This window comes from Camelus bactrianus, chromosome 11 (assembly GCF_048773025.1).
Source record: "Camelus bactrianus isolate YW-2024 breed Bactrian camel chromosome 11, ASM4877302v1, whole genome shotgun sequence".
NCBI classification, from domain to species: Eukaryota; Metazoa; Chordata; class Mammalia; order Artiodactyla; family Camelidae; genus Camelus; species Camelus bactrianus.
The window spans coordinates 26,797,796-26,825,640 of record NC_133549.1 but is presented as its reverse complement, the minus strand read 5'-3'; the positions used below and the strand labels follow the sequence as shown (position 1 = coordinate 26,825,640).

Genomic DNA, 27,845 nt, shown 5'->3' with positions numbered 1-27,845 from the left:
TTATTCACTGCAATGATAGTTTCTATATTTGAGATATGAGGTTCAGGAGCATAAAACCATGGGCTGATGCAATCTTTCTCTCATTAGGTTTCAGAAAGAAGGCAGGTGAGTTTCCATTTGTACTTCCATTTTCTCCCTGGCTCCGCTAATGGTGCCAGATCAACATTCCAGCGCTCCTTTCGGACGGCCCTTAAGCCCATGGAAGTGATTAAATCGTAACTGAGGGAGGCCAGTGTCCCCGCGTATCAATATATGGGAGTGCAAAGGGGAGGTGGGAGAGACCCTAGTTTAAATCCACTTTAAAGTCTAACGATGACTTTGTTTTTACACGAAGGAGCCGCAGCAGATGTCCCGCGCGCGGAACTCCCAGTCCCGGGAACACCTACATGTCTTGAAGAGGGAGCAAGTCTGAAAACCGAAACTGGCCCAAGATACGCCGTCCCCGGGGCTCGCTTGTCCCTCCGGCCAGCAGCAGGCGGATCCCGCGGATGCAACTCCGCCCACCCCGGGGCGATCTGGGCCGGGGGACACCCACCCGGCCAGCTGGGGCGAGGGAGGAGGTGGAGGGGTGGAGGAGGGGCGGCCGGACCGAGGCCCCGCCCGCGCCCCGCCCACGTCCCGCCCCGCCACGGATATAGCCGATGACTCAGGGCGGAGCTCCACATCCAACCAGCGCCGCCGCCAACTTCTCTGGATGGGACCAGAAGTTTCTAGCCGGCCAGTTGCTACCTCCCTTTATCTCCTCCTTCCCCTTTGGCAGTGAGGAGGCTATTTCCAGACACTTCCAGCCCTCTCCGGCCACGTCACCCCCTCCTTTAATTCATAAAGGTGCCCGGCGCCGGCTTCCCGGACACGTCGGCGGCGCGCACGACTCTAGCTCCGGCTATAGCCAGCGAGCGACTCTGCGCCTGGAGGTCCGGCACCCCGCGACCCCGTGACTCGGCACCCCGCAACCCCAGCACCCCGCGACTCGGCACCCCGGCGGCCGCCCCACCGGGCTGACCCCGACCCAACATGAGCGCTGTCACCCACTCGCCCATGGTGCAGATGGCGTCTGGCAACGGCGCCGGCGACCGCGACCCTCTGCCCCCGGGCTGGGAGATCAAGATCGACCCGCAGACCGGCTGGCCCTTCTTCGTGGACCACAACAGCCGCACCACGACGTGGAATGACCCGCGCGTGCCCACCGAGGGCCCCAAGGTGAGCAGGGCCCGCGCCGCACCCTGGCCAGAGGTCCTCCTAGACGGCGGGCGGCGGGGACAAGGCTGGGCGGGGGCGGCTGGACTGGGCCGGGCTGCGGGGACGCGAAGCGCCAGGTGTGCTCCGGCCGCAGCCCGCCCGCGCCGGTACCCCGGAGATCAGTGAAGGCCACTTGGGACGCACGGACCCCCCAGGACACCAGCTCCCAGGGGGGTCGGCCTGCTACGCCCCTACAACCCCCCTCTCCAGGCCCGCCCTTGGCTGGCGTCCGGACGAGGGGAGGCCCGGGAGAGGACTGTCCTCCCTGGGCTGCATTTGTTTTACGGGGGTCGGGCGGGAAGTGCGACCCGCATCGCGTGGTGGCGCCAGGTCCAGTCTACCGGCTTCGAGGGGCCATGGGCCAGGAGGCAAGGGGCGGGCGGCCTGTTCAGTATCGGAGGCCCAGGCCAAGGCCCCGCTGTGGCCTCCTCCCGTCTTCCAGGGCTGAGACTGATTTCACTCTGCTGATCGCGCTTCGGCGGACGCCAGGGGGCCATTGGCAAGCTTGGGGGGGGGGGGTCTTTTAGAGTCTCTTAGGAATTTTACCTCCTAAAGTTACTGTACTTGGTTGAGGATATCTTGACTTCACTCTCCGGTGTCAGGCACAGAGTGACTCAGGAGACTGATGTAAATACATTCCTTTTTTTTCTTTCTTTCTGTATATAAAATTAAAATTGTATTACTGTTTGAAACTGTTTTCAATAAGAATATATTCTAATATGACTTGTTAAAAACAAGATGCTGTTCTCCCAGGCAATTTCTAAACTAAAGATGTGGACTGTCTCCTAGTTGGCTGTTGCCTTAGACATTGCCTCACACTGGAGAGAAAGATTTTTTTTTTAATGGCAGTATATTCCCTTCCTTGTTACGTTACTAAAATACCTAGAATTTGTTTCTGACACACAGATAGCTGAGTAGTAATACTTTCGTGGATACAGAGGTTTGCCTCATTTACATATATGCAAGAATATATACTTCTTAGGAGCATGAAAATTTGAAAATATAAACTTGGAATGAGTCTATTAATTTTTTTAAATTGTAATTAGTTGTACTCCTCTTGTAATTTTCTATAAATTTGAGCTTTTTCAAAATATAAAGCTTGGCAAAAAGAAATATACTTAAAGAAAGGGTAGAGTTATGTTGTCTCATCAAAATAAAAATAAAAGTCATAAAGAGTTGGTAATTTACTTTGAAGATTTAAAAATTCACGAAATTAAAAATGCTTTATAAATTATTATTTTCGAAGAGAGATCTATGTGATCCACCTTCATTTTTATGCATTTTTTCTTCAAAATATTGATAAAGTTCTGGTGCCCAACAGTGAGACATTGTATATTCAACAGCTTACATTTAAGAAATTAATTGTGTATTTATTTCTGAAAATTAGTACAAGAGGCTGTAATTACCTGGAATGGGCATAATTATATACACTTTTTTGTGTGTCTGTTCACCTCATATTGGGTGAAACTAATGCTCACTTCAGACCAACTCAGTTACTGTGGTCTCCAAGAATGTAGATCTTTACTGAAGCAAAAATAAATAAATAAATAAATAAAACTATCTTTTTAAGGCTTCCTTCTTGTAGACACAGGGACAGTCAAAATCCACTGGTATCCTTCATGGTGAGTGAAGATCAAGTTTGAACAAATCCGCTGCGAGTGCAGTGTAAGTCCCACCATGCTGGCACTTTGTTTTCAACATGAAACTCACCCAGCAGGTTGGGATCTTTGGGCACCCGTTTGGTGAATGGGTTAGGCTGTGGTTTCATAAACCTCCGTAAGGGAGAAAAAACAGGTTGAGTTACTATTACTGTTCTCAATAAGTAGAAAATAGGAGCTACTAAATCAGAAGTCTGATGATGGAAAAGTTGATTTGAAAATTTAACAGTCAGAATTTTAAAGTTGAAACGTCCTTAAATATCTTTTAGCTTAGCCTCTATTTTTCTGAGAAAGAAACCCAGAGAGTTCAAGTGTGTTTCCAAAGGCCACTCAGATAATACCAGTAGCAAAGAGAGAACTACACCAGAACATCCTAATAAGAGGCAGTGTATGTGTTCAGAAGAAGGTAGAAGAGTCTTAAATTTTTATGAAACTGTGAAGCTTGATTACTTTTGTGTCCTCCTGACCACCAAGTATTAGGTAGCTGAATTCTGTGCTGTGACTACTTGTATAGTGATGTCTGGATGTGATCAACTTAAGAAAAGGGCTTTCTTTACAGAACTGGTTACCTGAGATTTGTCAGCACGGCACCAGAACGTAAGGAGAAAGCTAGCATTCAGTTCATTAGTTCTGTGGGCTTCATTACTTTCAAGCTTGTGCTTTGTTATACTCAGAACAGCTACGTGACTAATTCACTTTCACTTACACAAACGTCACCTTACTCCAGAGTTAGTACAGTGGAGGATCCTTCACTATTAGTTATACTGAAAATTAGTTTCTTAATGTGTAATGAGAAAAGGGCTCTGGCGGAAAACAAAATGGGATTTTAGAGAAACTGAGCTAAGAGAACCCCACCCCCTACCCTCTAGCATCCCTACCTTCAAGAAGAGATGCTGTCAATCAGTAAAGAGCTATTCATTGAGCATGAAAAACAGAGAAAGCTGTCTGTCAGGGAAGACAGTTTCTGGGTATTTACAGTTTAACCATGCTGGTAAAGGAATGGCTTTCATGGAAAGAAGAAAAAGACTAGAACTTTGTGTTTGGTTTAGTCTTATACTCTGTTGTCCTGCAGTTGATCCTTCCCCATTCCCCTGCAGTGGTTAGAGTGACTCTTCCTCATTTTTACAGAGGGGGCAAGTGAAAGCAAGTGTCTTGCCCTTCATTGCAGACCCAGGACAGCTAGAGGCAAAGGTTTTGGGCTTTATCCAGCTGCAGTCTGAGCAACTGAACCTCCCCACTTGCAGTCTTCCTGGATATCGATTTTCTGCACACGTGGGCTTCCCACTAATCTCCTGGCAAGTTCATACCCGTCCAGGCCCCTTCTCTGGCAGAGAGGCCGGTGTCCGCCTTGAAGTCAGGAGATGTACAGTTTCCATGCAGCCGCTCCTCCAGGCTCTCCTTGCTAAATAAACGGAGGCCAGATACTTGGGAGTGTGGCTGCTCCCTCACAAACCTCCCTGGGGCCAGAGGGAGACCCTCCTCCCTGGAGACCAGGGCCATTCTAGTTCTGCAGGTCTCGGAGATCCCCAGCCCTGGCAGATTCCCAAGCCTGGTAGTCTCCAGGGAAGCCTTTGCCGAACACAGATCGCCAGCTGCGCACCCCCTTGTTGAATCCGAACCACTCAGAGTAGGGTCCTGAAATCAGTATGTCAAAAGAGCTTCCCTGATGGTTCTTGATCCTGCCAGGCTGGCACTTGGGAGCCACTGAAGGATGATGATCCCACTTAGTAGGAGGGTGGGGAGGCTGTGACTTAGTGTGCGCCTGTGCAGGCCTTGGCATCCTTAAGGGCGCCTGCTTAACGTCTAACCCGCAGGGCCATCTCCCAAGCCTCCATTCCTCTGTGGTAAAACTCGCCTGGCACATGGCTTCTGGGGGTGTGATGATGGGGGTGGCGTGGAGAGGGGTGGAGCCTGGCAGAGTGGCAGTGCTGGGTGGGGGAGGTGGTCCTGAGACCCTCCTGAACCCTAGGAAGAAGCAAGCCAGAGCCTTTCCTTCCTGTCTTGCCCTCCCGGCTGAATCTCACCACAGTAATTTGACAGATTCTCCTCAGGCTCTGTGACAGACAGGTAGAAACATCCTTTCAGAGGAAACTGGAAATGTTTAGAGTTACAGCTGAGGTAGAGAGACCCATCTGTTCTGCTTCATGTTCAGCGGAGCCTCCTGAATGTTCTTAAAGATGAGATCATCTTGCTCTTTGCAGATCGATGGCAAGCTCTTGTGCCTCTTAGAATCAGAACACAGTCAGGAAGCGAGTGGCCCTTCTCTCCTTTGTATTTCCAGCAAGTTGCAGCTACTCTGAAGCAAATTTCTTAATGCCTGATGAATAGGGATTTGTTGGGGGTGGATAAAGAACACAGCCAAATGCCTTATGCGTCCACCTCATCCAGGGCTTTCATTTTCCCCTCTGGAGAACAGTCCGTGTTTGGCTTATGCAAGAACTGAACATAGCTTGTCCCCTGTTTCGTGACGTATATTTGCCCTTTAAAAGGGTCGAATCAGTGCGCAGGAACCATGGCGGTGTTTGACGTTAGCCAGGGGCCTGGAAGGCTTAGTCGTTTGATGCAGTTGTGGCTGCTTGTGAGTCAGAAAGCTACGTACCACCCATGAGGCTTGATTAGCGTTGTCCTTGTTTCTGGAATGACACACAGTTGCCTTATATAAACTACTTTACATGTTTATTACTTCGTATTGACATTTTAAAATGATTTGGTATTTTTCATAAAAATTAGGAAACCTTTTATAATCCAAACTTGCCCTTTCTCCTTCATATTTTTTTCTGTCTTGATGTTGCTGTTACATATTTAAGACACCTTACATAGGAAAACTGGGAGCAGAAGATGAGGGCCTTGCTTGTCAGGAACCTCTGAGCACCCTTTAGTGCTGGTGGACGCCAAAGAAACCTCTCTCATACCTGCCTGTGGAATTCTCCAGCCCCTCCCAGCTCCACATTGCTTGTGAATCAAGTCTGTACCCCTGTGATCGGCTTGTGCCTCAGCTCTCAGACCCACAGCTAGACTTCTGAAGCTAAGCTCTAAATCCCCTCCTTTTGCAGATGTGGAAGTTGATCTCCAGCCGTTGTCTGGCACTGTGCGACGTGTGAGATACCGGGTGTTATTAAGTCTTCGCATATTTCTGTGACAGTTTCTTTGGGGGCCTTGGCAGCTTTTCAGCAAGACAGGCAGCTTGCAGAAGCTTAATGAGAGAGCATTTCTTTAGGAAGGAATGAATCTATTGTTTTGTCTGTCTGTGTATATATATATGCCAGACACAGGTGGGTGCTTTTACAAACCTTATCTCTTTAAATCCTCAAAGCACTCACTAAGGTAGAAATTATCAGGTTCACCTTACGCCTGAGGAAACAGATTTGGAGAGAGAGGATTGCCTGGCCTGAGGACTGTCAGCTATGACAAAACAGAAAGACTGTTGTGGCCAGAGGTTTACCCCCACCCCAGGTGACACAGACTTGCCACTAGTAGGCCTGGCTGCTTCTCGAAAGTCCTTTATACTCCCAGCTCGCCAGCACAGCCCCGGTGGCAAACAGCCTTGCGTCTGCCTCTTTACAGCTGATGAGAAATGCTGGCTCACTTCCTGAGCCTGGGTCTGAGCTTAGAAGATGGGCCCCAGTCTTCACTTACTTATCCATCCTATCCAAGATTTTTGAGTGCCCGCTCCCTGCATGTCACTGTGTGAAATGCTCCATGGAAGACAGTTCTTCCTCCTTCAGTGCCTTTTCCACAGAGCATTTCCTGCATCTCTCTGGTTAGAAGCAGGCTGCCCCTGCTCTGGACTCCACATCACTTTAATTTGAATCTTTCCTCCAAAAGGCCAGCAGTTTTCTGCCTTGCCTTGGGGTCAAGTCCCTGCGGGCTGGGGCTGAGTGTTCCAGAGGCAGAGTCTGCATCTCTTTCATCTTTCTGCGTCTCAGGGCCTGGCAGGGTCTACCAGCTCAGTAAAATCAAACGGATCTGTGTGGAGAAGAGTAAAACCTGGGCCCGGGCTCCGGAGCGGGCAGGCTGCTTGAAGAAAAGCATCCGGTATTGAAGTGTGTCTTGAGAAGCCTTCTGTTGGCTCCTGATCAGTGTTGTCCTGGGCTCGCAGATGTTCCCCGGGAACTGGTTCCTTTTTATGGAATTTCTGAATGACCTTTTCTCCACAGGGGACTTTGGTATTGATTCCCTAAGTTCATCCTTACGGATCTGGAGAAGCTCTTTTTTTGTCCCCACCAGTGACACAGCATCTTGGAGCAGGCCTGCCGGAGAGGCTGGTTGCTGACAGCAGCCAGACGCCGCTGGTCTACAGCTGCAGACAGCGGCCCCAGCGCTGTGGAAGGCGTCTTTCTTCAGTTTTTGTTTTTGTTTTTGCTTTTTTGTGTGTGTGTGTGGCTGGCAGTAAGATCAGACACTGCAGAGTGAGGCTTCTCGTTCACTGTCAGTTCCGAAGGGCCCAGAATTGTAGATTGCGGACTGCCTACACTAGGAGCCTGTCCACAGCGTACCTCCCGAGAGCTCCCGGCACAGAGCTGTGTCCCTAGTGATTGAGGTGAGACTTCCCACTGAAAATTCCTTAGCGTCCTGTTGAAGAACAAACATTTCCTATTTCAAAATAACTTCCTTGGTTTCTTGAAAATTTAATTTGAATTAAAGTGAAATTGTAAAAATAAAATAAAATAAAGTGGAGTTGTAGTCCTTTTCAGTTAAAAAATTCTTCTTGGACAGTGAATGAATGGATGGATAGTTCAGAAATGGAAATGGCAAGAAGACAGGAGAGAACGTGTGTGTAGCAGAGAAGGCAGCCACATCACGTTTTGAATCTTCCAAATTATCCCATGGATCCTTATCATCAGAGCAGGACCAGCCAGCCCTCCTGCTGGGGTAGAACTGGGTTTTCTCCCTCCAGAGGCCCCGAGTGGGCGTGTGTGGAGTCTCGGGGCTGTGGTGACTCAGAACGGAGCTGGGTGCCCTCACTGCCGCTGCCCTGCCTCAGCCAGGCAGTGACTCAGCATGGAGCCTGGCTCCCTGACCCAGAGCACACTCGTACTGAATGTTCCAGGTCTGAGCCTCAGCCCAGCTCCACCGGCTGAAATGAAATGCTTTCCCTCCTGCTGCGTTTAACCCCTGGAAGATGAAGGGTTTGAAGACATTAGCCACAAACAGTTATCATACAGTGTACAGATGTGGCAGGAATAGTGAAAGTGTTAACATATCCCTGGCCTTGGCATCTGGCAAACCTGGGTTCTGGTGATCTCAGGTGAATCACTCACCTTCCCTGAGCCTCACTCTCCCCTTCTGAGAAATGGGCACACACCAGTACCCATCCAGCAGGGTCTGAGGATTGGAGGGATGGTGCATGGAAGGTGATGAGCCAGTGCCTGACCTGACACGTATGTGCAGTCTGTGGAGACAATCCCAGCCTTCACCAAGAAGTCAGAAAGGATTTCACAGACAGATTATGTTGGCTTCCCTGCCCAGTGGACGTTCTGGCTGGATGTGGTTCTGTCCATTCCCAGATAGATATGAAATCTTGTTTCTCAGAAGCAAGGCTTCCTCTTATCCACCTTGAACCCTGTAGCTGGCTCGCCTTCCACTAGTATCTGGATGCCCTCAGCACGGTCACCTAGGGGTTCCTGTGCCCCTCATGAGGGTAGTAGTAGCTGGGCAGTAACTCAGGGATGCAGCATGGGGGTCAGATGAAGGCTGTTGGCCTTCTGGAGCCTCAGCCAGACCTGCAGCCCACAGCCCCATCAGCCTGTGGACTCACCTTGGATCCTCTGCCCAAGACAGACCAGGGGAATTGTGTATCCTGTGTTCTGCTAGAGGGGACACTATGTTTACCCTCACCCCTGACTGCTTGTGGGGAGGGTCTCCCCTGACATCTAGGCACAGGCATAGGAACAGTGCCAGGCAAGAACAGGTGCCTAGCCGGTGTTGGCAAATGGAGCCATGTTAGTGAGGGGCCTCCTGTGCATGTGTACCAGACCCAGCTCTAAGGGGCAGAAATGTCTCTGTGGGTGGAAGGAGAGGGAGGGGGCCTCTAATTGCCAGCACCCACTTGGGACAGTGTGGTTGTTGGAGGAGGAATGCTTTGAGAAGCTGCTTAGGGTGGGGAGGAGCGTCCCCCAGGAATTGCCCCCCCGCGCCGCCACCAGGCTGCCACCATCCGTCAGAGCCCTAGCCTGAGCTGTGGTTGATGAATTGGAGATTTTTTTTTCTTTTGAGAAATTGTGATTTGTATAAAATGCATGTCTAGTGAAGTCCAGCACCCTGATACCAGCAGCACGCTTTGCATGGTTGGCGTCTCACAGATGGAGGAGCCCAGTGAGTGACCAGTGTTCTACCTGAATATGAGACAAGACCTTGAGAAGCCCATGGAAATGTACCCATGCACATGAGGAAGTCTCTTTACCTAAATTCAGACAGAGTTTGCTTCCTGATATAGAAATCTCAGGTACTTTTCCATCTGTGATTCGTGGCTTTGCATTGATTGAAGCAAATCTCTACTCTTTTTTTCTTCTCTGAAGAGGAAGTAGATGGTTTTTAATTTCCCAGAAAGGGTTGAGTTCAGGAGCTGGACTCTGGTGACCTGGGTTCTCTGCCTGGTTCTGCAGTAACTTCCCTTGTGACCTTTGGCCACATCTGCTCCGTGGAATCCCTGAGGAGGGCTCCAGAGGTTGGGAGCCCCAAGCAGGGGACCTACCCAGCTGTGGCCGGGACACTGGCTTGCCCTGGAGGGGCACACTGAGGGTGCTGGGGAGACAGCAGCAGATGTTCTGCTCCCAAGTGGTCCTGCTCCAGCCTGGCTTGACTCTGTCCCCTAGGTCTCGGGGGAGGGGTGCAAGGAGACTCGGTCACTGCAAGCGGGTGATGATTCTCAGTGGTGAGGTTGTCTGCAAGGCCCCTTCAGAGCCTGGGGCCTGTTGGAGGGAGAGGGAAGTTTAGGGCGTGGGCCCCTAGAGTTGTTTTTGGCTGTCTTTGCTTCCAGGTTGTGAGACTTCAGATACAGTTCTTAGCAGAGAAAATGACATCCCTGCTAATTAGTGCTCTTAAGACGCTCAGATAAAGGGGCTTCTAACTCTAGCAGGCTCATTAGCAACTTGGTGGACCACTGAGGAGTTAGACCGAGATTCACAACTTTGTAAGCAGTAAGCTCAGCCAGCTGTTGCTTGGGAAAAGCTGGGTCCATCGGTAACTATTTGTGGAATGGAGGAAGGTGATTATGTAGGGCATGGGACAGCTCACAGTTTATAAAGACTTTCCCTTGCCTTATTTCACTTAAATCTTGCAAAAATCCCAGGCAGGCACGAGGATTTTTATAACTGGGGAAACTGAGTCTTAGTAGCAAGGAGTCCTGTTCCAGGGCACACAGCTGGTGAGCAGCAGGGCGGGATTGGAGTCCAGGATGGCAACTTGAAGACGGGGACTCCTGCTGCAAAAAGAAGCAATGTTGAATTTCATCTTAAAAAAAAGTTTTCCCTAATAGAAACACACAGGGACCCCAACTCAGTAATCCCAGAATCAGGTACACATACTTTAATAACGGGCATATCAGATAAAGCCTCCAGTCACTTGGGACTAGATTGCTTACAGAGTTGGTGGGCAGCAGACACTTGTCTCACTAGGAGTCCTACAGACAGACTTGGTGGATGTGGATTCTGCTTATTATTCAGAATTTGTCCAGGGTCCGTGTATGCCCCAAACAGGGCTGGGTGCAGTGAAAAAGACCTTTTACCACATTCCAGTGGGAATTTTGAGCTTGGCTGTGGGGATGGAGATGTCTGTTGATACAACCCACTGGCAGTAATACCTGTTCCATTTCTATGGCCGGTAATACCACATGGAAAGCTTTGACAGGGTGTTGAAGCTCGGCTCTCTGTGCTTTAGAAGGAATTTTCCTTTTGTTTTGCTTCCTGCCTCATGGAAGTAAGCCACACCACTTCGTTTTGATCTGGGTCCTGGCTACATAGGGAGTTCCAGGATTCCTGTTTCCCTCCAGCTTTTTCCCCCTGTTTTAGAAGTTTTGAAGTGTCATTAGTAAAAGTCACTGCCTGACCAGTGTGAGGCTCTTCTGGCCTAAAAACCCAGTTAATAGAATCTGTGTCCTACTTAGGACTCCACGGCCGTCGGGGCCGAGGTGCTGCCGGGCAGCCCGCAGAGTGCCTTCGTCACTGTTCGCCTTCATCCAGACCACACGGACGGGAGCTCTGGGTTGTGGGTGTCGAGCCCACTTTTAGAAGAGCACTATACCACGGAACTGAGGTTGGGGCTCACGGGAGGCCATTTTCAGGGTTCACTGGCCACTCAGTGTGGGTGGAAACCATATGTAGCTGGGTTGAGGCACACCCTACTCCCTGGCTGGTCTCAAAGCAGCAGCTCAGGCCGTGAACGTGCGACACCCCAGCTCAGTGGTGGCTGCATACCTTGCAGGTGCCCAGGACTTGGTCCTGCCCTGCTTTTATGGTCCTACCCGGCTTTTAAGGCACAAGGAGTCCTTCATGGGGGGTCAGCAGCTTCCTCCTCTTCACTTGGTACATGAACCCTTGGGGCACCTTAATTCCAGCAATTTCTGATACGATTTAACAGTGTGACTGAGTGGTCATTTTTAGGTTTCTGAGACATCGACTTTTCCTTGTTTTTGAGCTCTGTGAGGATGTTTAGAGCCAGAAGAGACCTTGGAAATCAGAGGTCACGGAGAATGTCAGACATGGAAGGAACTTCATTTAGATCGCTGTCCCCAGTGCCGTCCCGCCTGGGCTTCCCCACATACCTACTGAGCCAGACTTTGTTGGGGTTCAGCTTAGAGTGCTTTTTTTGCATTTCCTGGGTGTTCTTATGCCTCCTAGAGTCTGAGAACCACTGCTTTACAGAACATCTGAGCCTCCCCTTCATTTCACAGCTGAGAAAACTGACATCCAGGGAGATGTGAGCTGCTTACACAGCACACATACTGAGGGGCAGATCCAGCTCTAGGACCAAGTGCAGTCTCTTTCCAAGTCTCCTACCAGTCCCCTTAGCACCCACATTGTTACTAAAATTCAGTAGTGAAAGTAGATATGCTTTTAAGCAAACAAGACTTGTGTTAGCCACAGGCTCACCCAAGCTCAGAATCTGACCCCAGGCTTGTCTAATAATAATAACTTGTACTTGATAGGGCAGATTTTGGCTCATCTGAGGAAATTTTTCCTGCTTTTTAATCCCAGCTTTCTCATGGAGTTGTTTGGGGCCTGCAGAGGATTTTAATTCAGTGTACAAAGGAGAAGAATTTACCAGTGCATCTTACAAATTAATGCAGTGAGATAAGCAGTGAAAGTCAGGCTCTTACTTCCTAATTGGATTTTGTGTGGCTGTGTTCCTGATGTCCCTGCCCAAAGATAAGGATACTGAGCTGAGCTGACTGGAAAATCACCCCTGTAATGCCATCCCCGCTCCTGGATAAGCTGAGGCAGGCGGCGATGAGGAGGCGAGGCCCAGCCTCATCTGCTGGGTCACTGTGACAGTCCCCCGTCCCTGTCATGGTGTCACACAGAAATGCAACCTCCAGGGGGCAGGTTCCCCAGGCCCCAGTGAAGTCAGGGTGGGGCAGGTAGTGAGTCTTCTACAAAAGATGCTGGCTAGTGTAACCAGTAGGCTCTTTCTGGACATGGGCTTGAACTTGAGAACACTTCTCATGGGACTGAAGAGACATGTTCTAGTCATACTCTAGGGGAATTATAAATATTAAACATTTTAAACTTTTTTCTTTTAAAAAATTACATCTTTTTTCACTAGGTTATGATGAAAACACCACAGAAGACAGAAAGGGCAGTGTCATTCTCCTGGGTGGCACTTTTTGGTTAGTGAAGATGGAAGCATTTGCTCTTGACAGGGCTCTCATGAGAGCAGAGTAGAAACATGAGCGGTGGCGTGGGCATCCGGTATGGGTGGGCATTTCATTTCCAGTTTAAATTATTCATTCATGTCGAAGTGTTTAGTCTTCCATTCTGTGGAAGTGACGTGGTTCTTTAAATTACCTAAAGTGGTGTTTTCTAAACAAAGTCCTCACCAGAGTGGCAAAGGAGCCTGCCTTCCTTGAAAGGCAATGCTCATGAAGAGATGTGTGCGTTTTTTATTAAATGGGCGTAAATGGGTCATTATTTCACACTGAACCAGGAGTGCAAACCTCAGGACTGTAGGAAAGCAGCCTCCAGGCCACTTGTGACCACTCTGCTTTCCAGCTTGGGCCCTGACAGAACCGTTTTCGTGGACCAGGGGCAGAGCTGCAGCCTGGGCCATGGCCCTTTCCCTTCACTCCCCCTCCTGTCCTGCCAGCCCCCGGCCTTTCCCTTCCTTCTCCTCCTCCTCTCCATGCCCTCGGCCCCTGCTCTGCCCTCACATCCTTACTCTCATCCCTGACTTCTCTCATTCCTAATGTGTCCTAGTTTCTGCTTTTAGTTCCTCCCATCTTGCTGAGGTCCCTCCTGTAGGCATGGGGCCCTCTGGCCTCCTCTGGCCTCCAGCCTTATCTTCTTCAGCTCAGCACTTAACCTTCAAGTGTCACAGCCTTTCCCACTGCTGCTCTGACACCCCCACCCCTGCCTCCAGTGGCTGCACGCTTGCCTCCAGTGACCCCAGCGTGGTACTGCTCCCGAGACCCAGGTCAGATACCGGCTCCAGGAAGCAGTCCTGCTGACACAGCCCCTTGGGCAGGAGGGATTGTCCTTCCTCCCTCTTTCCCTTTTTCCTTCCTTTTTCTTCCCTTTTCTCTTTCAACTAAGTTACAAAATAAATTCAGTGAGATTCGTTAAGTGTACAGCTCTTGGCAGGCCGGCTCCAGTACTTTTTGGATCCAGGGGCTTTCCCCAGGAGGAGCCAAGCCCCAGCCAGGCCTGTCTAAGGTTTCCAGCCCTGGAAGGGTCTGAGGTGGGGGCACAGCTAACAGCCAGCTGTGCGGGGATGGTGGAGTTGGCAGCCCTCATCTGTTCGGTCCAGATAGTATGGGTGGAACGTGGCTGAGGATGGGCAGGGTGGGGGTTCCAGAGAAGTGTACAGCGTGAGAGACTTGTACGTGGGTGTACACCCGTTTCCCACCACCACCCAGAAAAAGATAGAGGACGTTTCCATCCTCAGAAGGTTCTTTCAGGACCCTCCCGAGACAATCCCATTTCCTCCAGCTGCAACCACCATTCTGACTCCAGTCACCACCAGTTAACTTTGTCCTTCATGTTTGATTCCTTGGACATTTCGGGGTCTGAGTAGCATAATCACGTGCCTGTGTTGGGAGGGAATTCACACGTGTTTCTGCCTTCTGGGCATCCCTCTTGTGCTCTCATAAAACATCACGACAGTCCTGTGAGGGCGTGTTACTAGCTCCATTTTCTAGAAAAGGGGATTAAGGCTCACAGAGGTTGAGAGAATCACTCCAGATCAAAGAGCTGTCACTCGCAGAGGTGAGAATGAATTTGCATCCCGTCTAGGAAAGCCACACCCTGTAGAACAGCCCGCGCGGTGCCCCATCTGCAGGGCCCACTGTGCTCCATCTGCATGGCCCGCTGTGCTTTCCAGGGAGTTTTGCTTCCGGTCTGTGTCATATAGCTTTAAACTGCCTGGTAAGCCCCTACTTGGCAGGGGTCGTGCCTTGCTGGTCTGGTGATCCCACGGTACCCCGCAGCTCGGTAGCAGGACGTTCACCAGGCACTGGTCAGCGGATAAGGGCTGCTAACCACCCAGCTCCATGGACCGTGCGGATGGAGCAAGGCTTCTGTGTGAGCCTGGGAGGAAGCCAGAGAGACGACGTCCCAGCACTTGTCCGGGCCCCCGCTCCTGGCTGCAGGGAAGGGTGCCCCAGCGAGTGGAGGAACTGCCCAGGCGGCCTGTTGTGAGTCAGCACCGAGCAGCACGAGTTCCTTCAGTGCCTCTTGCTGCCTCCCTTTGGCGCCTGTCTCGTGGCAGGAATTGGTTTTGAATGTGAGGCCTGGACCCACTCCCTGCTCTTGGGTGACCTGAGAGTTAAGCAGGCGAAAATAATGCCCCCGCCCTGAGCACGTGGGCATTCTAATCTGAGAGTGCCTGTCTGCTGGTGTCCCCAAGGACACGGCAACACCCTTGCCTCTCCTGTGTGCTGGAGGCCCTCTGGGGCAGGAGGGAAGCAGTTCATGGATCTGAAAGGGCTGCATTCCAGGGGCAGCCTTGGGCTTTGCCTCCTTGTGACCAGTTTTGCCCCAGTGGGAATTGTACCCTGAAGCTCCCAGAGCCTTGGCCTTTGGTGTTTGTTCAGAGAGATGCCTCCGTAAGGGAGGATCAAGCTCCTTCTTAATAGTTCATCCACTTAAATGTGTGTAAGTGGCACAAATCCTCCGCCCCCTCCTCTGTAAAAGGACCCTCTAGTGCCCGGGAGCCAGACAGGACCACAAGCCATAGGGGTCCCTGGCTTCATTGCCCGGCCTCTGCTTGGTGAGAAATGACATTGCCCGCTGAGTGACTGGCCAGCCTTGTTGTCTGAAACAAGATCTTTCTCTGTGGTACATCTGGAACTTGGCCTTCTCAAGGGTCCCAAAATAGCCAGGCCGCTGAAGGGAGAACTTCATGACAGGACAGAAGAGAGACCCCAGCCGCTCCCCGCCAGGCAGGCTTTGTTGGCATCATAGGACCAGCACAACTAATCCCTGGTTTTTGTTCTCATCCAGTGCTGCTTCTGCATTCCTTGTGTATCTCCCTTCTTGCAGCTTGTTCTGAAAATATTCCTGAGGAGGCAGCCTCCCCCTCAGCCCCCCTCCCCGCCCCTCCGCTGCAGATTTCCAAGCTGTGGCCTGTCTGGGTCCAGCACAACTCTGTATCTTTGGGAAACACGAGGACCTCTTAGGAAGTGGTGAAGCTGGCCATAATTTAGCAAGTTGGAATTGAACCTCCTCGCACCTCCTGACCTGGGTCTCTGAAGATCTGGGGGACAGTCAGTGACTCTCCTACATGCACTGCTGCCTTGTCACCCAGGAAAGAAATCTGTCTTACCGGCTCGGGAAATTGGGACCTCTCGTGCTCAGCAGACACTTTGACTCACGTGCTTTCTCTTGATGTCCCTGGTTCTTAGGCTGCTGGGCAGACAGCAGCTTCAGGAGTGGAGGGGAGCATCTGGAGGAAGTGAGGGTCAGGGATGGTACCCACGCTGTCTGTGCTCAGCTGTCCTGGCGGACACTGTGGGCCCCATGATCACTCCGGAAGACCAGAGCGCTCAGCCCCGTGCTTTCTCCTTTTCAGGGCTGTTTTCTTCCCAGTTGCTAATGGGTCTGTGTTTCTTCTCTTTTTGTGTTAGGAAACCTCGTCCTCTGCAAACGGGCCTTCGCGGGAGGGCTCCAGGCCGCTGGCCACCAGGGAAGGGCGCGCTGTGTACCCCCAGCTCCGGCCGGGCTACATTCCCATCCCCGTCCTCCATGAAGGCGCCGAGAGCCGGCAGCCGCACCCTGTCTTTGCCTACCCCCAGCCCGGGGCACAGCGGTTCCAAACCGAGGCGGCCGTGGCGGCCCCTCAGAGGTCCCAGTCCCCTCTGCGGGGTGTGGTGGAGACCACCCAGCCAGATAAGCAGTGTGGACCGGCAGTGGCAGGCGCGCCAGCCCCGCCGCCAGCCCCCCATGGACCTGAGGTAAGGAGAGGCCTGTCTCGTGGGCCTTTGGGTTGCGACCTGGGGGTGCCAGTGATCCTGCTTCCCTGCCTGCCCAGATGCTGACACGGCGCCCCAGGGAAGCACCTGGTGAGATCAGGGCGTCTGGGCCTGGGCTGCGGCATCAGAGGTCACCCAGCAAAAGTCGCTTGACAGCGTTTCACAGGTTGGTTTTTCAAGTGGGCAGGGATCGTGGCTTATTTTTGTAGTTAAGGAATGGGGCCTCAGAAGGGTAAATAGCTTGGTCCAAACCATCAAGTTGGAAGTGGCATCACTGGAACTGGAACCCTGGCTTTCTGGCTCCTAATTTGATGTCTCTTACTCCCAGCGGGCTTTCTGTATCAGAAACATAGAGATCCTCTGTGTTATTTCATTCAGTCCAGTATTTACAGGTAAGTATCAACTACTTAGAGCTATATTGACATGAAAATGAGACAGCATACCTGCCCTCACAGTGTCCCACAGTTTAAAAGGAAACCCAGAATGAGAATTCAGGAAGGCAGCTGCTTTACGACAGGGTTTGGAGCCTGAAGTCAACACTTCCATGCAGTGATATCTAGAGAGTAGTTCCTAATCCAGATCTTAGCCCCCGGATCTGCTCTTGAGCACAAATGCTCGTTCCCTGGGTGCGTCCAGAGTTGGGATCTGTCTGGCTTCACTGCCTGCTCAGGGGTGAAAAATCACAGTTAATGTGGGGCACCAGGTGGCTCTTTCCTTTTCTCGAAGAAGCAGTTCCTATATTTGTTGTAAAAATCAAAAGTAACACATCAATCAGAGAAATCTTAACATATTTGAACCAGCAGGACCCTTAGAAGCCAGCTGGGGAAACACCCTCCCAGTTCTCCAGAATGGAAAGCAGGTGGTCTGGGAGTGAAAGCAGCCTGGCCTGCCCGGTCCGCACAGGGGACGCGTTCCCACGGCCTGGCTGACTCCTCTGTAGATCAGCCGGAAAAGAGTTTAAGGAAAGAGGAAGTGAAGTGACAACAACAAATGAAACGTAGTGAGCGCTTCCTGGCACTTGTGCAAGGGCACATACACAGATCACTGAAGCCAGCCCAGTGAGGGAAGTACTCTTTTCTGTGTTTTAAATGCAGCTCCTGAAGCTATTGAGCTGTTAAGAATTTGAGCCCTGGCCTCTTGATTCCTGAGCTCCCAGTCTTAACACTACATTTTGAAAATGGAAAGGCTCACAGATGGGAGGTCATATTAAACCTGCTGCCCTGAGCAGGCACATAATGGGAGCAATGTCAGAGGGTCAGGCAGAGGGTCGTTCATGGGCCGTGTGTCTACCCTTCATGTCTTGCAGCGATCCCAGTCTCCAGCTACCTCGGACTCCTCGTCCTCGTCCTCCTCCGGCAGGAGCAGCCTAGGCAGTCACCAGCTCCCCCGGGGCTACATCCCCATCCCTGTGATACACGAGCAGAATGTCACCCGGCCAGCAACCCAGCCCTCCTTCCACCAAGCCCAGAAGACCCACTACCCAGCTCAGCAGTCTGAATACCAGACCCACCAGCCTGTGTACCACAAGATCCAGGGGGATGACTGGGAGCCCCGGACCACGTGGACAGCATCCCCATTCCGGTCACCCGTCCGGGGTGCGTCCAGCAGGGAGGGCTCTCCAGCCAGAAGCAGCACGCCGGTGCACGCCCCATCGCCCCTCCGCGTGCACACTGTGGTTGACAGGCCTCAGGTATGGGATCTGGTGTCGGCAAACTGGCTGTGACAGCATCTGTCCAGGGCCTGAGGAGCTCTGTGCAGGGTGCCTGAGTCCCCCTGCCAGCCCCTCCTGGTTTACATACACGTAACTGGGGAAAGTGAGATCCTGCAAATGGCTGATCATCTGCAGAAAACAGGCGAGGGCTGTAACCGCTGGTACTTTTTATACCTTCTGCTCATTCTCCATTGCTGTGCCCTCAGGGGCAGACTCCAGCCACCATGGTGGGAAACGGTGGACAGAACACAGTGTCACTCACCACTTGGGGCCCAGGTGTCTTAGTGCCTGCCACACCCTCTCAGGGCCCCACAAGCCCCCTTTACACCCCAGCCACAGCCTCGTCTCCTGCCTCACTGATCCCCCTTCTCCACTCCGCAGGCCTGTTCATTCTATCATTCCCTTTTTGGTGCCTTTACTCAAGCTGAATCCGCTTCCTGAAATGCCTTCACAATCCAGGTTCTCCCCATCCTCCAAGGGAAAAGCCAGTCTTGCTGCTCTCATAAAGCCTCCTCACCTATCTCATGGTGCCCTGTATGAGTCCCTTACCATTCAGCATCTCTGCAGTATTCTGTGCATTTTGAAAATACTCATCTGATCTCTTCAGCTCTGACCTTAACCTTGTTTGTCTGTGGTAGTGTCTCTTTTGTAGCTTGTCCGGAGATCCCTTTTTAGATGCTTGAAAAGATTTGGCCTAACAGAACATTATGGTGGGATTTAGTGTTTTTAACTGGGAGTGCTTTAAAAATAATGTAGTGCAACTCTTGTTTCCCAGTTGGTGGAATCAGAGTGTGTGAGATTTTTAAGGGCGTTTTAGATGTTCACTTAAATGCTTAATGAGCCAAGATACTTCTCTTTCAAGCATAGTTCATTTTAAAAAAATATAGCTACGGTTTATAGTCACATTGAAGCGTATCTCAGCCTGAGTAGCCAGTATGTAGTCAGCGCAGATGCTGCAGAGCGGAGTGTTAGCTCAGGCACAGATGTGCCCAAGCAAAATTCTCGCAGGGTTAACCATTCCAGGCATCTTCCTTATTTTCAAAAATACACCAGTCTGGGCAGAAGTCATGAGTCTGCCTAAGTTTTAAACAAAAAGAAGACGATTATAACTTTTCTGAAACAGGAGATGGGAAGGTCACACCCTGAGCAGAGGCTGTCACGCAGCATAATGAAGGACAAGTGGCAATTGTTACTCCAAGGCTCCATCACCTGAAAGTCTGAGTCACCCAGGACTTTGAGCTGAAGAAACTCAGCAGTCAGCATGAGTTTTTGATATTTTCATTTTTGAAAAAGTTTTTCCTTTTGTTGCCGTAAGGGTACCATCTCCAGAAAAATTCAGTTAGAACAGACCAATAGACCAAGGTAACAAATGGAAGCATTACAATGGTTTGGTCACATACATGATTAATATCATATTTTTATTTTGTTAACAGCTGTTGGTTGACTTTAAAAAAATCTCTTTTGTACTGTTAAACTTTTAAAGAGTCATTTATGTTTTCCTCCAGTCAGTCCTAGCTACAAACGCTACCTGTGACTCCCAGCCAGTTACTAAAACTACCTCTGTGTCCTTGCCTCCTCTCAGCAGCCCATGACTCATCGAGAACCATCACCTGTTCCTCAACCTGAAAACAAACCAGAAAGCAAGCCAGGCCCAGCAGCTGGACCAGATCTCCTTCCTGGACACATCCCGATTCAGGTGATCCGCAAGGAGGTGAATTCTCAACCTGTTTCCCAGAAGCCCCCGCCTCCCTCTGAGAAGGTGGAAGTAAAGGTTCCCTCTGCTCCGGTGCCTTGTCCTCCCAGCTCCGCCCCTTCTGTTGTCCCCTCTTCCCCTAAGAATGTGGCTGCAGAAGAGAGAGCAGCCCCCAGCCCAGCCCCAGTAGAAGCCGCACCTCCCAAACCCGGAGAAGCTGAGGTGCCCCCGAAACATCCAGGTGTGCTGAAAGTAGAAGCCATCCTGGAGAAGGTGCAAGGGCTGGAGCAGGCAGTGGACAACTTTGAAGGCAAGAAGACAGACAAGAAGTACCTGATGATAGAAGAGTATTTGACCAAGGAGCTACTGGCCCTGGATTCGGTGGACCCCGAAGGAAGAGCTGATGTCCGCCAGGCCAGGAGAGATGGTGTCAGGAAGGTTCAGACCATCCTGGAAAAACTTGAACAGAAAGCAATAGATGTCCCCGGCCAAGTCCAGGTTTATGAACTCCAGCCCAGCTCCCTTGAAACTGATCAGCCACTGCAGGAAATCATGGAGATGGGTGCCGTGGCAGCAGACAAGAGCAAGGAAAGTACTGGAAATGGAGAAGATCCCAAAACCGAAACCCAGCACCCAGAAGCCAAGGAAGCAGCAGCTCCAAACCCCAGCCTCACAACAGACACAGCTGCAAACCCAGCAGCACCGTAGTCTCCACTAAATAAAAATCCACCCCAGAGACTGGGGACTGATTGTGTGCGTTAGGGAGTTTTAAGTTGCATGCACTTCAGGGACTGAAAATCAGTTGGTTTTTACTATTCATAGCCGCTTGGTACACAGTAACTTGGGTGTAGGCAAAACACTAATAAAAGGGCTAAAAGGAAAGTGATGCTTTTCTTCCGTATTCTTATTCTGTACAAATAAAGAAGTTGCTTGTTATAAAAGTTTAACCGCATTGCTTGTCGTTTTGGGGCCCTCTCTCTGCATGGGCCCCACATGTTAGCTGTGGATGTGAACTGTCTTCCTATAGCTGTGGACTGAAGGAGTTTTTTTGGAGGATGGATGGGGAGTCAATTTCCCATCACTAAACAGGAAACCCATTTTTCAGAAGTGTTGCCACTTTAATGGGATGATTTTCATCATCTCATAGCTAAAATACTTAACTTTAGGTAGAATAAAATGTGTTAGGAGCCATAGGAATGTCTGTATGTTGGATGACTTTAATGTTACATTTTAAAAAAGGAAAATAAAGTGATAATGTAACTCAGAATGTCTTTTGTGGTTTCTAACCTTTGAAGAGTGGCAGCAGCAAGATGGTCTCTCACCGGCTTTAGGAAAAAGAAATGGTGGATGCATTTACAAGCCTGCTCTGGGATTTGTAACATCTCTACTGCCCACGAGAAAATGAGTTTTGGTCATTTTTCATCTCAGGTTGAAGCTGGAACCTGGGAAAACTCGGCCATGAACTCAGGTAATGGAGACGTGCCCAGCACAGGTGCACCTGGCCCCGAGCCATACGCAGGCCTCACCAAGGAGCTGAGAGGGTTCAAAGGTGCACCAGGAAATCAGTTCCCAGTATTGCCTGAGGCTGGCCCAAGCGTTCTGTAGAGTCCAGGTCACTGGAGATTGGGCATGTGTTCTATGAGTCTTGGGGTCATCTTTATCTGACACTTCTCTGAGTCACCAAGCCAGTCCGGGACCAAGTTTATCTTCCGAGAATGGGTTCCTAGAAGTCACTGTTGGAAGATCTTTCTGTGCCAACGTTTTTTAAGAGCTTAGGAAGGACCACAGCCCCAGAATGCAGAGATGTGCTAGATTTTGTTTTCCTAAGTCCTTTGCCAAAGAAACCTGAAAATGAGAGGGAAGAGAAAGATGGGCTTGAGATCTTGGAACTCCCAGGGAGCACACTGACTTAAGAGCCCCTGCACTGAATTCCTCATGACTGTATTGAGTTTAATATTGGTGCCTGACGATGCCACACAAAAATACACACTGGTATACTTGCTACTCTCAGCTTGATGAGAAAGGTTGAAGTCATTCCAATGGGAATCCGCCAACATCTTTATGGGGTGAACTCATTGGAGGAGTACAAGCTGACTGCTGACACACCACTGATTCTAGAAACTTGAATGTATAAATAGGGGGGAAAAAAGCCTACTGGACTATTTTTTAGATGAACCAAAGATAAAGAATGTAACCTTTTTGTGTGTGACTTGAGCACCTATTGTCAGTGGATCTCAACATTAAGGCTTCTTGAGTGGTTACTGAATTAGGTTGAAGTTTTATCACTAAAGATCACCAACAGGTGGCCTTTTAACATAGAATATTTTCAACCGTTTGAATCAGGTAGCATATGGATATCAGGCAGGAGTTACCTGACCCGTGTTGGTGGTCCCTGCGCCTTATATGGGGGCAACAGGCTGGGCACAGAGCTGGCTGCAAGGCTCTTGTTCATGTAACTGGGTCCCTGTAGGGGTCGGGGGACATACATCCACTGAGTCTCCCTAGTGTCAGGGGGTTTGACTCACTCAATCATCCCCGTGCTCTTTAAGAGAACGTTGTAGTTTAGAACACAGGCTTGACTGAGAACTCCTAGGTTCAAATCGAAGTTTCATGAAAAAGCCCTGGGACAGTAGACAAGTTACATGGCCTTTTCCTTCCTGGTTTCCTCAGTTGTAAAATGGGAGGGGAAACAAATGAAATGAGACTTGTGAAACAGTGAAAGTAGTGCCTGGTACCCGACAAGTGTTAGCTGAAATTAACATCCTCATGTAATAGGCGAGGAAATAGGAAGTGACTTGTGCCCGCGGGACCAGGAGCAGGGACAGGATTAAATCCAGGCCCAGGAGCAGTCAAAGGCCACACCAGTCTCACCATCTTTAGCACCAAGAGGGAAAGGACTCTGTAAGTACAGAAATTTGAGAATAACCTCTCACCCCTTCCTTGGTCAGAGCATTGGTTCTTTTTTTTTTTTTTTATGCTGTGTCAAAATCCTGTGAGGTTATTTCTTGTCTCCTAGATAAAACAAGTGACTTGGAACTAGTAAGTGATGGGGTCTATACTGAGAGTCACTTGCAGACTCATCGCTGGCCGCCCAGATCCCGGGGTTTGGTTTGCAAAGGTTCCTGGAGCACCCCTCCCTCTCGCCTCGCCTCCGCTCCCCTCCTCCAGCCATTCCCACCTGAGTCTGCTCCCACTCTGCCCTCTTCCGGGTCTCACCCACCCTTGAGGCCCCCTGTCTGTAAGGTCTTCCCTGCTTGGACAGTACCCGACAGACTTTGCTTTGCCAAAACTCCCGCCAGCCTTTGGTCTGGTTGCCAGCACCAGTTGTCTTCCAGCTGCTTTAATACATTTCCTGAGCAAGACTGCAGATCCTCTGAAGGCAGGTCCATTCTGACACCTCCTTATCCCCCCATTGTCATGCAGACTTGGCACGTGGGCACCCCGGATGGCCAGGAGGCCCTGAAAGTTCCTCTGACTTAAGGTCTTCTGATTCTGAGGCTAAACCGACGTTTACTCAGACATAAACATCAGTATTAGTTGATGAGCGTTTAGGGCCACCTCTCCCCTCACCTTTCTCTTGTTGTCCCCAGAATGTAAGTTTTGGCAAGTTGTTTCCTCCCTCTGGGCCTTTTCCTCCCCATCTTTGAAAGGTGGGCTTTGACCGAGGCCTCGCTTGGTGGCCTGGATGATTCTGGCAAGTCCACACTTCTTACTGTTGTGGTCACTGTGCTTCCTCTTTCTCCAGCCACGCAGCACGGAGCTCCAACATGAGCTGTGCGTCCCTGCAACGCCCATGTGAGTGTGGCCGCGTCGCCCGCTGCGCTGTAACACTATACAAACGTAATCATATGCCAAGGGACAGGATCCAGGATTGCAGTTATTTTGGGACGTGCAGGAGCCTGTGGGAAAATGCTGGAACATGTCTGAGTCACTCAGGCAAATACCCTTCTTTCCGTGTTCCAGCATGTTTTGAACTTTCAGGCGGCGCAAAAAAAGCCCCGGCAGACGCACACACCCTTCGTGTCTCTAGCGCCCTTCCTGAGCGGCACCTCTTGCTTCTCAGCTGTACCACATCCCCTGAGCGCTGAAAAGCTTGCGTGCCGAGGCGTGCGAGGCAGGGCTGGATTACAACCTTGGAGGCCCTAAGCTTGGAAAACATTGTGGTGCCTCCCCACGGTGTAATTCAAAATAAAAACAACAGTAAGCCACAAAAGAAGAGTAAGGACGATCTGAATTTGCCAAGTTACACTCTTGTTGCTTTTTTACAAATTAAATTCCACCAGCTTTGTGTGTGTGAGGCTGGGCAGGTGCCCGCTTTCCCGATTCTCCAGCTGCCTGTTGTCCAGCGCCGCCTGCTAGCAACCAGCAGGGACTGGGAAGAGCTGCTTCAGTCCTGTGGGGGAGAGTGCTGAGCAGTGCTGTGGGTGCCCAGAACCAGAGGAGAGAGCAGGAGAGGCCAGCACTGGTGCCACCTGCTCTCAGTGGACGGGAGTGGGTGGCAGCCACAGGTCATCTGCTTGGGTCCCCGGACTCAGGAGCCCAGGACAATGAGGGCAGAGTTCCCGCAGCATCTGGAAGTCAGCCTGGAGGAGGTGCAGAGGGCGTTGGAAAAAGAATTCCTGGCAAAAGGGGCCTTTTTCTAGAACACTCCCTTTCCTGTCCTTGCCCGCTCTAGGCAGCACTTGCCCCGGATGTCCTGGGTTGCCCACGTGGAGGCTGTGTTTCTCCACAGCCCCGTTGCTGAGGAAAAATGTCTTATCTTACCTAAAGAGAAATCCTACCACCAGCCCTTGCCTTACTCCTTTCCACCTCACCTCTCTCTCTCACCCAGCTCCTTCCTTCTCCTGAGCTTACAAAAGTGCAATCTAGAAAGAGCCATTTCCTCCTTCACCCTCAGTTTACCCCCGCTTATTATTAACTATTTTGAAAGAGCCAACTGAACTCACCACCTGGCCTCCCTGCTCTGCTCCACCCGCTGCAGTCCATCCCTCAGCCCGTTCCTGTGGGCCAGGGCTGCGGTCATGGGCACAGCCTCCCCCAGCGCCTGGTCCCGCCTCCTCCACAGCCCACTCTTAACCCACGAGGTCTCCCAACTTCTTGTCCTCAACCCACTGCTCTCATCCTGCCACTATGTGTTGGTTAGTTATATGTGTCATCTTGGCAAGGTGATGGTACCCAGCTATTAATCAGATACTAGTCTAGGTGCTGCTGTGCAGGTATCTTGTGGATGTGGAGAGATTATCCTTGTTAATGTGGGAGGGCCTCATACAATCAGTTGAAGGCATTCAGAGCACAAACTGATTTCTTGGGAAAGAAGACATTCTGCCTCAAGACTGCAGGGTCAGCTTCTGCCTGAGTGTCCAGCCTGACCCACAGATTCCCTGCTTGCCTGTTCCCACAATCACATGAGCGAATTACTTAAGATAAATCTCTTTAAACACACAAACATGCACACACACTTTCTGGAGAACCCTGACTCATGATACATACTGTTCACACTCTCACTGGGTCACTGGCTTCCACTTTCCAGACCCCAGTCCCCGCTGGGTTTATGTTACAGTTGCCTACAGGGCACACAGGAAAGTGAACATTCACCTGATATCCTCCAGGAACCTGGAATTCAAATTCCAGGGTTCCTTCAGCACCAAGTCAGAGCTGTCACAGCACAAGCCTTCCTCCGGGCGCCATCCCCAAAGCTCATACAGGCCACCAGGTGGAGGAGGGACAGAGCCAGCCGTCATGGTGGGGGTGGGGCAGGGGGCAGACGCTGACTTTGCTCAGTCCCAGCCCGTGGTTGCCATGTGAGGACATGGGTCCAGTGTTGTAAGAGCTTGCCAATTTTCAGAAAAGGCCAGAAATCTGTTTTAGTGAAATCTCTCAATTTTTAAACATTTTAAAATGTGTAAAAAAAAAAAAAAAAGCCCAGCAGGCCCAACAAAACCCATCTGCAGGCCAGATTCAGCCGTCAGCTGCTAGTTAGCCAAGTTTCAAGTCCCTCTGTGCTGTAAATACTTAATTCTGTCTTGGTCCCTCTGTCCTTTCCCTCTGCCCCTGGGACTGGAGAGAGCAAGGCCTATGGCTGTGACACAGGAAAATGGGGTGAGAGAGGATGACCGTGTCCCAGGGCTCAATTGAATCCCTCGTGAGAGTCCTTGGCTTTAAGCAGGAAAGAATACAAGAGTGAGCCATAGTAGAGTGAAGGTAGATTTATTTAGAAAGATACATACTCCACAGACAGAGTGAACAGAGTGCAGGCTGTTTCAGAAGGCCAGAGAAAGGCCACGAGGTGTGTGTGTGTGTGTGGCGGGGTGTGGTTAAAGTAAAAGCAGATACACACTCCATAGACAAAGTGCGGCCGTCTCAGAAGGCATGAGACAGCCACCATGAGGTATGGGGTTGTTAGTTTTTATGGGCTTGGTAACTTCATATGCTAACATTGGGAGGATTATTCCAACTACTTCGGGCCAGGGGAAGGTGGGGAAGGGGGCGGGGATTCCCAGGAATTGGGCAATCACCCACATTTTGACCTTTTATGGTTAGCCTCAGAATTGTCATGGTGCTTGTGGGTGTGTCAGTTACCATGCTGATATATTACAATGAATATATTACAATGAAGTTCAAGGTCTACTGGGAGTTGAATCTTCCGCCATCTTGGTGCTAATTGCTGTATAATTCTTTTAAGGGTTGTGCCCTGTCCCCTTCCCTCCTGTCTCATTTGGGGTTCCCTGACCACTGCACTCTGCCTGGGGTGAAGCCTGTGACCAGGAGAAAGGCAGCAGAACAGAAACACTTCCTCTTTTCCTGGCCGGTGCTCTTCACCTGTTTTTAGGGGAGCAGCTGGGAGTCGATTCCGGTGTCAGGCAGGCTGAGTTCCAATCCCAGCTTCCTCCCTCATTCAATAATGCCGTGAGCTTAGGGCTGCTTCTTAACCTTTTGGAGCCTTGATTTCTCCCCCAGTGAAACAGTGACAATAAGAATACCTAACTCTATATGAAGTGACGTTCAGTCCTGCAGACGACAACTTGCCCAGCTGGGAGCGTTGTTTCTGCCATCCTCCCCTTCACACCACCTGATGACAAGGGGGAAAGGGCCAGTGAACAGACCCATGGCGTTGGTCCTTCTCTCCAACCTCAGGATGGTACCTGGGCAGAGACCAGGGGAGGAGTGATCACACATCCCTCAATTTCTTCTCTCCCTGCCATCACTATTCATCTCTACAACTCCCTACCCAGGCTGGGATGACACCTTTTTACAGCACTTTCCAGGCAGGGATTTTAACAGTTGCAAGATACAAGGAACAGAGTCACCTCACTCCATCCCTCATAGGACCTCAAGGTTAACTGCAAAGACCTTTGATCCCTGGAACCCAGGGAATACCTCGGCAGGTCTTGGGGACGTCAGGAGCTGAGGGAAGGCAGGGATCCAGAGTAGTCCAGGGTTTGCCATTGGACTAAGCTCCAACTCTTCCTGAAATTTCTCTGTTCTTCTCTCTCCACTAATGATTAGGACATAAGAATCAGGGCGCATGATGCCATCAGGGAAGCACTCAGGTTGGCAACCACTGTCCATTCCAACTGCCAGGAGATGGAATCTTCAGGGAGAATGACCTCAACAAAGAGAGACCAGGGAGCAGTGTGGTTCCTGGGAGCTAGAAGCTGCTGTTGGTAAACACAAAGGAAATATAGAAATGGGAGCTGTGAGAGCACATTGACCCTAAATGCCCCTGGCAGTTGGTACCAACCATGGCAGTCACCCTTCAGGGCCCCTCAACATTGTGTTTATAGAAGGATAATTATTAAGGGTGACAGCCCGGTTCCAAAACTGAGACAGGAAAAGGATGCCCTTATACATTTCTGAATAAAATGTAAGAAAGTCAATCTTAGGTGGTGGGGTGGTGAGCTAGACAGCAGGCATGAGGAC

The 27,845-nt window shown here is 50.6% G+C and overlaps 1 protein-coding gene across 2 annotated transcripts; it reads left to right on the top strand.

Annotated features, from left to right (window-relative positions):
* The first annotated feature begins 648 nt into the window (after positions 1 to 648).
* Positions 649 to 21,192, top strand: BAG3 (BAG cochaperone 3). 2 transcript variants are annotated; one of them, XM_074373540.1, is made up of 4 exons: positions 649 to 1,200; positions 16,177 to 16,503; positions 17,828 to 18,211; positions 19,818 to 21,192. In XM_074373540.1, exons 1-4 carry the CDS (start codon positions 1,015 to 1,017, stop codon positions 20,631 to 20,633), a joined length of 1,713 nt encoding a protein of 570 aa, XP_074229641.1. In that variant the 5' UTR covers positions 649 to 1,014; the 3' UTR covers positions 20,634 to 21,192. The 2 variants fall into 2 exon arrangements, with proteins under 2 accessions (XP_074229641.1, XP_074229640.1); XM_074373539.1 differs by having other exon boundaries at positions 19,815 to 21,192.
* Positions 21,193 to 27,845: the final 6,653 nt, after the last annotated feature.